This window comes from Trichoplusia ni, chromosome 5 (assembly GCF_003590095.1).
Source record: "Trichoplusia ni isolate ovarian cell line Hi5 chromosome 5, tn1, whole genome shotgun sequence".
NCBI classification, from domain to species: Eukaryota; Metazoa; Arthropoda; class Insecta; order Lepidoptera; family Noctuidae; genus Trichoplusia; species Trichoplusia ni.
The window spans coordinates 5,477,067-5,486,790 of NC_039482.1; the positions used below are offsets into that span (position 1 = coordinate 5,477,067).

General features: G+C 38.2%; 1 protein-coding gene across 1 annotated transcript; it reads left to right on the forward strand.

The window, feature by feature from the left end:
- The first annotated feature begins 1,323 nt into the window (after positions 1 to 1,323).
- Positions 1,324 to 2,725, forward strand: LOC113493873. The gene has a single exon (XM_026871905.1). The coding sequence runs from the start codon at positions 1,907 to 1,909 to the stop codon at positions 2,414 to 2,416; it is 510 nt and encodes a 169-aa protein (XP_026727706.1). The 5' UTR covers positions 1,324 to 1,906; the 3' UTR covers positions 2,417 to 2,725.
- Positions 2,726 to 9,724: the final 6,999 nt, after the last annotated feature.

The window sequence follows — 9,724 nt, forward strand, 5'->3', positions numbered from 1 at the left end:
CTGTTCCCCGCACATTATAGAAGTTAATTAGTTCTCCTGTGAGATAATTACGATGATAATTATTTTCCGGTCCATCTTGTGCTTGTCATCGCTTCGTCCAATCATCTTCGTTTAGTCCAAACTATAGGCACGACTGTTACTTTTTTGGGTAGGTAGACACTCATTACTTATGTCCGTCAGACAGACAATTCAGAGTTTAGAAGTAAATTTAAGTTTTTAAGGCCACCACGCCTAAGCCAACGTCCGTGACGTGTCGCGTTTTCGATCCCCGCGTAGGACAAGCATTTGTGCAAGAAGTATTGTTTCTTCCGCATAATCTGTGGTCTTGAATTGTCTGTAATTTTGATTGTCTTGTCAAATAATTTTCTTAACTTTATTAAATAATCGCCAATTAGTTTTGACTTGCCGTTAAGTTTCGTTGGGCCATCGACATGTAAACGATAAAATTTATTGAAAAAGATCTTGAAGTTAAATTACGTTTCAGTCTCAGATTGATACACTTGTACTTACAAATAAGTTTAAAATATACTACAAATCATGAAATAACGAAAACGGAAAATACCTAAACCATCGTCATTAACCAAACTATCCCATCAAACTTAATAGAGCTTCCATTTTCAAACTCCGAAAGCTCTACTTGTCATTAATATGCGCACGAGTGTAAACGAATTTCATTTCACGCACGCACACACGCGCAGTCGTGTACACACGACACACTGACATGGATGTGTGAGGAGCAATGATAGTGATTCGCGGTTAAGAAAGAGAAGGAGGCTTTTATACAGTATATGAAAAGGTTTCAGATGATTTTTGGAGATGGACAAATATGAGATTATAAAATTGACGTCAATTTTCTGAAAATGGAAAATACTTACCAAAGGATTGGTTAATAGTTTTTTATAACAAGCGTGGTTCAAAAAAAATTTCAAACCGTATCGTTAGGTATAGCGACTACTCAGCCAAAAAACTCTTCCAACGACAGCCCATTCTTAATGAGTGGGTAGTTCAACATAATAACCAGAAATACCACTTAATTTAAAGCCAGCAACTGAAACCCAATTATTCTGCAACGCCTTCAACAATTCATCATATTTATTGTTAATTTATTAGTTTTATCTGCATATTTAGCGTAGCTTGTTCTGTGGCAGAGCCCGCGGTTCCTCAGCCGCGCGCGCACTCCATGTGACTGCCGCGGGCGCGAACGACCGCTCACGTGGGCTGCACGCGCCAACCTAACTCATTTAAATTTTAGAATCCAACTATTTTAAATTCCTTGACAGTTCTTTGTTTTTTTTTTCCTTTTTTTGTTTTAAATTTTATAGTTTGAGTTTTAGTGTTAACCTTTGTAGAGTTTAAGTTAAGTTTTCTTTTTTCAATTCAGTGGACAGTGTGAAACTTTTTTGCGTAAAACTTTTTTTGCGTTGATTGATAAAGTTATTAACTGCAAGAGAATCGAATATACCAATCCGGACGTAATCACATATTGGTCCGCAATTTACTATACCATCTATAATAACGGGGCAAGTAAACAATAACATTATTTGATGTAAGACAGAGATACAACTCCACCGAAGAGCAGGACGAAAGAAAATCATCGATCTAAGAAAATAGAATTCTCATACGAAATGTAATGGCGGTACAATAATCGTGTAAAAGTTCACGATAGTTGCCCAACGTGAGGCGGTAACAATACAATAAAACCAGCTTATATAGATCTTGTACAAATCGATTTGTGTATACTCACTGTACTGAAATTAGAGGTCTGTTGTAACTGGCCACTAATAGCGGTCATCTCGGCTAGATAATGATCTGTCGATGATTTACGCCACGTTAAACCGACAATGGTCGGCGATAACCCGCGGCCGCGCACAATGTGACCAATTAGAGGAGCGGCACACTCGCCAACATGACTAAGATGAACGGCATCAACCTGCCCGACATGGCCGACGACATCTTCAACGAAAACATCATCAAGAGGAAGAAAACACAAATCGATTACGATCTCGATAAAAAATCGGACGGAGACACCGACACACTAAAGTACGGGAACAACAACAATATCGATAAATTGGAATCCCCACAGAATTTGAAAAGGAAATCGAAGTTCGACAACTACGATATCGATAAGATCGTGCAATCGAACATGATAATCGATAAGGAATCGAGTAAAGTCCGTCTGGAGATGAGAGACTGCAGTGAGTTGGATTACAAGACGAATGGTCATGTGGAGGATTTGGACGAAGTGGGGACGGAGGGCAACGAATATGCGTTGAAGAATGGTAATGGTATACCGATGGGTGAGGATAAGATACTGAATAACAACGATGGGGACTACAGCATCAACGGGGATTATGAACACGGCAGTGAAGTAAGTTTTCCCATTTTCTTTTACTGCGTCCTTTTTAATAGAATTTGATTCGTATTTCGCCGTTTTTTAACAAACGTTCAAATCACATAAACTGTATAAATTGATTTTGACTTAGAACAATTTGTCGTCACACAAATGCTTGTCCTACGTAGGGATCGAACGCGCGTCACGTCGCGAGCTGTGGTCATCATAGTGGTGACCACATTAGCCGGTGTAGTCACGACAAATGGATACTACTCGGTTATCCGTACAGTCAAAATATATATTCATATTAATTGCTAAATTAAATACTGTCTTACCACGCATTCAATTAGTAACAAGTTAAACTTTTCACTTTGAATTTTAAGTCTACACCCATATCAATTGACTCATACCTAATTATTCCAGCAGATACGCATACCAATACATTACTATAAGTACTATAACAATATGGACAGAGATAAAGTTCAAGATATCCTATTTCATCGATTATTGCGACAATAATTACAATAGATGCAGGTTTCTTAACCTAGCCCATTGTCACGCATGCGTCGACTATGTATGAGGCATTGCCATACAGCTGAGAGAAACTTCGAACTTCAAAGCGGTCTTCGAGTTCTTGTCTGAACTTCAAGTCTGTACAATTGACAGCGTCTTGATTGGACAGTCTATTGAAACCTTTACTTACTCATGTTTTTAGTTAAAATAGCTAAGTATTTTTTAGTAAGTTTTCTCATTTTTATATCTTTGTCGATGATACTTTATGATGTTTTTATTTTAGTTTGACAGCCTATTTATGTCCCAACTGGGCATAAGAATTTAGGGATTTGGCGATTTTTGATTCCCTTATTGGGAATCTAAGTTATTTTCCCACGTTTTTTTCACCTCTAGTCACTTTTGACTAGAGGTCTTATAAGGACTGCACTTCTGATGAACTAGCCATCACAACATTTTAAGTGGTAATAATATAATTAGCGAGAAACACTCATTTCGTAATTAAAGTTATTCTCTACTAGTTCTATTATTAACTCGTATTGCCGATTTTAACTGGATACAAAATGAGTTACATAAGAAACTAGCAAGATAATGTTGCCATTTCAAAAAAAAAATAAAGAAAAAGAATGTAAAACGAATATTAAAAAAACACTGACTTCTCGCTTTCTCGTTTACATAAAACCATTATATTTCTTACAATCAGATATGAGGTAATGATATACCGATAAAAATATCTACAATGCTCGTCTAATGCAGACAATAGTCCACAAATTTGGACAATACACGGACTAAATACCGAGAATAGATCACAATGTGGAAATAATCGTAATCCCGTTGCCCCACGGCCAAATCGTGGCGGAAAAGTTCATATTTAGTGTCATAACCGGTTTTAATAAGTTATTGAAAATGTTGTTACATAACATCTAACTGAGACACTTACAGTTTTTAATATAACCTCGTTTGTGACTAAATTAATATTCATCGATGTCGTTTTTTACTATGCCGTCTTTTCATTTATATAGATATAAGATTAATTATTATCACATTCAACGAAATACATAATCATAGATGTTTCCATAACTTAATTGAGCTTTAAATCAAAAGAAAAGCTATTTATCCCTAATCCATATCGGTCTTTAAAGTTTCCAAATTACGAGGACTGAATTATCCAAGCGACTCACGCTTTGCAAACATTAATTTGAATGTACCTAAGCAAACTTCTTTCAATTGGAGACAAATTCAACGTGTACTGGAGACAACATTTGTCTCGTGGAAAATAAGTCGCATTACCATTAAAAACAATAACCATAAAAGCACACCAACATCCCAACACACACCAACATTGGCTACCAACTACATGCCTTCACATCAGCACTACCAACATTGGACCCAACTCCAATATATCTTTCGTTAATTTGTTTTCTCCACTCGTGTTTACGGCCGTCGTATACGTATTATAACAGTACCAGTGTACCAGTGCACTTGTTCGACACGTGCCGGTCCGGTCACCGCGACCTTTTGTTACACGTGTCAAGAGTAGAAATACAGGCAGTATGACATGATTCTGTATTTCAAGACTAGTCCAGACGTTTAGCATTGGGGAAAATTAAGAATATTAGAAAATGTTTGTGAGTTAACGGCTGACTAGACTTACTGACGCTCGTAAACCGTTGAACGGTATGATTCAGGTTAACAAATTGCATTATGTAAGTCACTTGTATTGTTGCTTTCTAAAGCTAAAAGAATTTCTTTAATCATTTCATTAGGTCCAGATTAAAGGCCTACAATGTTAACTCTTGGAATGACATTTATTTTCGAAACGTAACATGACTCAAACTTATTGGTATCCAAAGATTTACCAACGCTTACTAGTAAAAGCTCAATAATGTCGTTTCATCGTTACATTTTACGGGTAAAAACTAAGTTTTACTAATATTGGAGCTTACTCTATTTCGTTTAATTTTAGCACCATGAAGTTTCGTCTAGAGATCACTCCGTAATGCCGGCAACACTTGACCATGTCAAAGGTGCCGTGTAACTAGGTCGCTAGCGCCATCCAACCTGAGTATAAGCTTCCTTGGTATTAGCCAAGTGCACATTATAGCCGATTATAGACTACAATTATAGGCCACTTGATAGCCCTTTAAAGTTCCTTAGGCTAACGTTCTGATGAGCGATAGTTTGTGGTAGATTTTGAGTTATCCTTGTCACGTTTTTAAGAAGCTCTTTCTGAACTTTTTACCGTGGATTAGATGTGTTTTGTTGTTATGATGCCCGACTTGTTTACTTAATTTGATCCTGTTTAGGAAAATGCTAGGTAATAATACCAGATTATCTTGACTAGAAAAGCTGGAACAATTATTTAAATAAGCCCGTTTTGAATAAACACCTGATGTTAATAGTCCAGAATCCAGTCTTGTGATTTACATTTATACAAGTAGTTCTTAAATACTGACAAATATTGTTATTAATAGAAAAATACGAATCCAACGGAATGTACGGTATGTAATCACTGTGTCACGAAATGTTTCATAAACATTCAAGTCATATGCACTAAGACATGTCGACTCTGGACAAGCATTCGAGGAACACATAAATGCTTGTCCTTCGCGAGGATCGAACCCGCGACACGACGCGCTCAGTGGTTTGGCATGGTGACCTAAACCATACAGCTATCCGTGCAGTCCCGTACTACAGGGCAAATTATACCCGAATAGTCAAAAAACTGGAAGCAAAGTACATCCACCATCTTAAGAAAGAAACAACAATTATCGAAAGCTATTAACTATTTAATCTATACAATTTAACAAGAAATTCCTGAACATCCAATCAAAATATCTAAGTACGATCACAATGAGCAAGATAAACTAATACACTCAAATTAACATCCATTTTGAAAGATGTCAGACTTGATATATTGTTTATGGTAGCAGGGTTTATTAACCTCTCTGGTCTCTGGTCATAAGTAAATGTGTCAAGTCGCACGCGGCACGGTTTTTGCCTTTCGGAAACCAGAATGCAAAGAGACTTGGCTTGAATATAAAGAAGAATTGGAATATTGTCGATGATAATTTTTAAGACGTTGGTCATTGTTAAATACGTACTGGTCATAGTGTAAATAACACGCTTTTATAAATAATTCGAACTAAACAGTAGAAAATACTTTTCAAAACAATTCAAGTTATGGATACTGGATAAGAGTGATAAATCATAAAAAAAAATGTAAAAAAGTGTGTGTGTTTGTGTGACCTATAAGATTATTATTTTATGGATTTTATTTCGTATCGTCGTCGCTATTTATGTGATACTGCCTGGTGATAAACAAACGGACGTAAAAAGGGAAACTAGTAGTAACCTTTGTGGTTTTGATTAGTTAAAGACGGCATGTGACCCTTGTTAGTTACTGGGTGCTCCCAAGAAATTAGTTAGCAAAAGGTCCTATTTTATTATAGGGTACTAAATTCCATGGTTGAAATAAAAGATTTTCAATCAACTGTAATTATAATTTAGCAAGCATTCAAAATCAAAATCATTTTTTTTTATTTCAAGTAGGCCGTTCTCCAGGCATTTCCAAAACGTTAAGGTGATGGCTGTAGTTGCGCGGTTCAAAAGGGTCACTCTTATGGAGAAGAACCGGCAAGAAACTCCATTTTACTTACCTCTATCAAAATGCTTAAAAATGCCTCATCTCACAGCTGAGCAGAGGCCTCTCTTTTTATTCCGCTCTCCACGGTTTTGACCTCGTCATAAAGAAGCAAGAAATAAAAAAAAAATAAGCTAGGCATAAACTAGACGATAACTAATGTAACCTATTTTGTGGACAAAGTTACGTCATTTGACTGGAATCATACAAATTAGAAAAAAGATTTTTTCATAGCTTCCTAGTAAAAATATACATATTGAAAGTATGTATATTGAAGATAACCAAGAGATTAAGATTCATAACCCATCTATCACAGATAAAAAAAAGGCTACAAGTACATCTAGACTAAGTCTGACCGGCCGTCTAGACTTCGTGTCACGTCAACTTGTAGACGCCCACTAACATAACAATGGAATTGTCAAAGTGTTATTGCCGTTGCTATTAGCATAACTACTAATGGGTATGATACTTTGGTAAAAGGCGAAGATCAGTTTTGTCTTCAAGCTTTCAAACAGTGGCGCATTTTTGGCCAGAAGCGTCTATTTTTGCCCACGTTTTATACGCTCACTTTCTTGGTTATGGCTCCCTTTCAAATGTCCATTCATACCCTTCCACCCACCTGCCTATTCGCAATTCTTTCTAGCTCATCGCAAGAACTATCTATAATCTTCTATCTTAAATCCATAACTTATGATCTATTCTTGTTTGATTTCATTCAATCAAAACTGAACAAACTTCCTCTACATCTTAATACACCCCATTTTTGTATTAATCCATGATGAAACAAATAGTCGTGCAAAGGACAGGACTTTCTGATAGCCATAATGTCAATCTCTTGCCGATTAAAAACTCCTCGGTTCCTTGCCGCTGCTCTACCAAAGCTCTACCCAACTCCGCTTTTAAAACTGTTAGTCCTTATAAGTTCTGCATCAAATATGTTTGTTTCATCTATAATATATGTGTAGATCAGATACGATCACACATGCACACCCATTAATGATGTCATTATCTTATATCGATACACTTTTTGCTGGCTCTCTGATTGGCTTATATTATTGTAGTCAACGGCGGATCCAGGGGGGGGGTCATGGGGGTCATGACCCCCCCCCTGAGCTGGTTCCAGGACTTAGGTGGACCACTAATGGAACATAATGATTTTTTTAATTAATTTGATATAATATTATTTCGAGAATGAACGAATTTGAATTTTACCGCGTCACACTTGCGCGCGCTTCTCGACTACTAGCGTGTTCGAGATGAAAACTCACCGCATGGGGAGTTAACCGTATGATACCGAAGTTGAATGTACCCGAAGAAAGTCGACAATGTACGAAAAACGTACCCATTGACGTAAATGACGTAATAACGCGTTTCGGGAGAAGACGTCAAAGAAAAATTGATTTTGCTATTTAAATATATGTATTTTGTCTGTTCGTATTTTGTTTGTTGAAAACCCTTGTCGTACCACCTCTTCACTTTTGCGGAGTTTTGCGTCATACCCCTCGACATACCTCTAGCTGTTATGACAAATCATCCACCACGGTTATGGAATATTAATAGGCTGCCTCACTCCGTGTGTGATAGTGCTTCCCTGGATGTCTTCAAGAGAATATGGCAATATGTACGTGTATATGTATAAGTTATTAGGTGTTAAGATTTCCAAGTGTACAATAACGAATGAATATTTTTAAGTACAGTAATTCCGTACATTAATAAAATGCCTACTTTTTACTTTTTTTTTTTTTGACACTGGACACAGTGAGAGATTTATTTACAATTTTACGGAGTTAAATATTTACAAGTTAAAAAAAAAATATTAAATTAAAGCATCAAAAAATTCATCGGCGTCGCTGCCGGCTGGGAGTGTGCCCAAAAGGCTGGCAGCATTGCCACGTTGAATGGCAATGCTAATCCTCTGAGCGAGGTAAAAGCCAGCGTTTGGGTCACGAGAAGTGTCAACGAGACGCTTTGCTAGGTCTTTAAAAAGCGTTTTGGCACTCGGCCCCCACGGCCCAAAAGTTTCAACCCCAAACGGCTCAAAGAAGTAACTACCAACTAGATTACCATATTTGCGCCGGTTGAGGTTTTCAGCAGCCGCGGCAGCAGAGCCAGCGCAGCTCGAAGAACCGGGAAGGTGAGATGGCGCAAGAGTATCGACACAAGTGGCGTCCCACACTAAAGGCCTACCCATCTTCCAAGGGAACAAAGACATTCCGTCCGGTCTCTTGCCATCATCGCGTACCAAACCATTAGGTTCTAATACAGCAGGTACGCCGACGGCAACAAGAGCTCGACGGATAATGTCATTAATATTCGCGAGACGAGCCATGCGACCTGCACTACGGCTGCATGATAGACCGTGGTGTCCGAGGCTGTTGACTACTTCACCACAGTGGCAGCGATGCGGAGAACAAGATGAAGCACCTAGTCTTAAGGCAGCAGCGAGACGGAAAGTTGTGTCGTCGAACAAGGTGCCTATATTCGACGACGGTAGTGCGTAAAGCCAAAGACCTGACTCCCACTCACTCACAGCCAGGAGGCGCGCCCGCTCCGCAGGAGTGGCAGAAGTAGAAATCAGATGGTCCTGAACTACTCTGCAAAGCGGCTCGTCCCACAGCTTTTGAGATGATGGGCAACCAGGTAAATTTGCACATGGGCAGGCGAGTCTCCAGGCATCCACAGCCTCGGAGAAGCACGGCACTTCAAAATCAACCAGTATTGGAGCTAGAATTTTCCTGGTTAATTTATCAGTGCCGTGGACCGAGGATAGGTACGCTGGTAAACTAGTACTTGAAATTTTGCGGATACCGAGCCCTCCCATCCGAATGGGGAGCGTGGCTTGGGACCAAGCCCGGTCATCCATGGATATGTTTAAAATCATACAAAGAGTGTGTTTAATAATTTCGTCCATTTGGTCTAACAGATTAGGGTACTTCCATAGGGGAGACGCACGGAGGTAGTAAGTCAATTTAGGACCGAAACAGCAAAAACGAATCAGTGTAATGGCCGAATGCATATTAATTTGGAGTAGTCTATTTGAAATATTTTTGAAATTTTGGATTTTTTCGTTAACAAAATTTTGGAATGAATCATCATAGATTGGAGACCCAAGGAGGCGGAGAGAAATTTCATCGACGATTTTAATAGAGGGAGCTATGGCATTAAATTTTGAAATTGCTTTTTACTTGTATCTATTGTTATCAAAATTAAATTGTAAGTTTTCGACTTGACCACGACTA

What these genes read in the sequence shown, in the direction of transcription:
- LOC113493873 (XM_026871905.1), top strand. Translation starts at nt 1,907, where the DNA reads ATGACTAAGATGAACGGCATCAACCTGCCCGACATGGCCGACGACATC.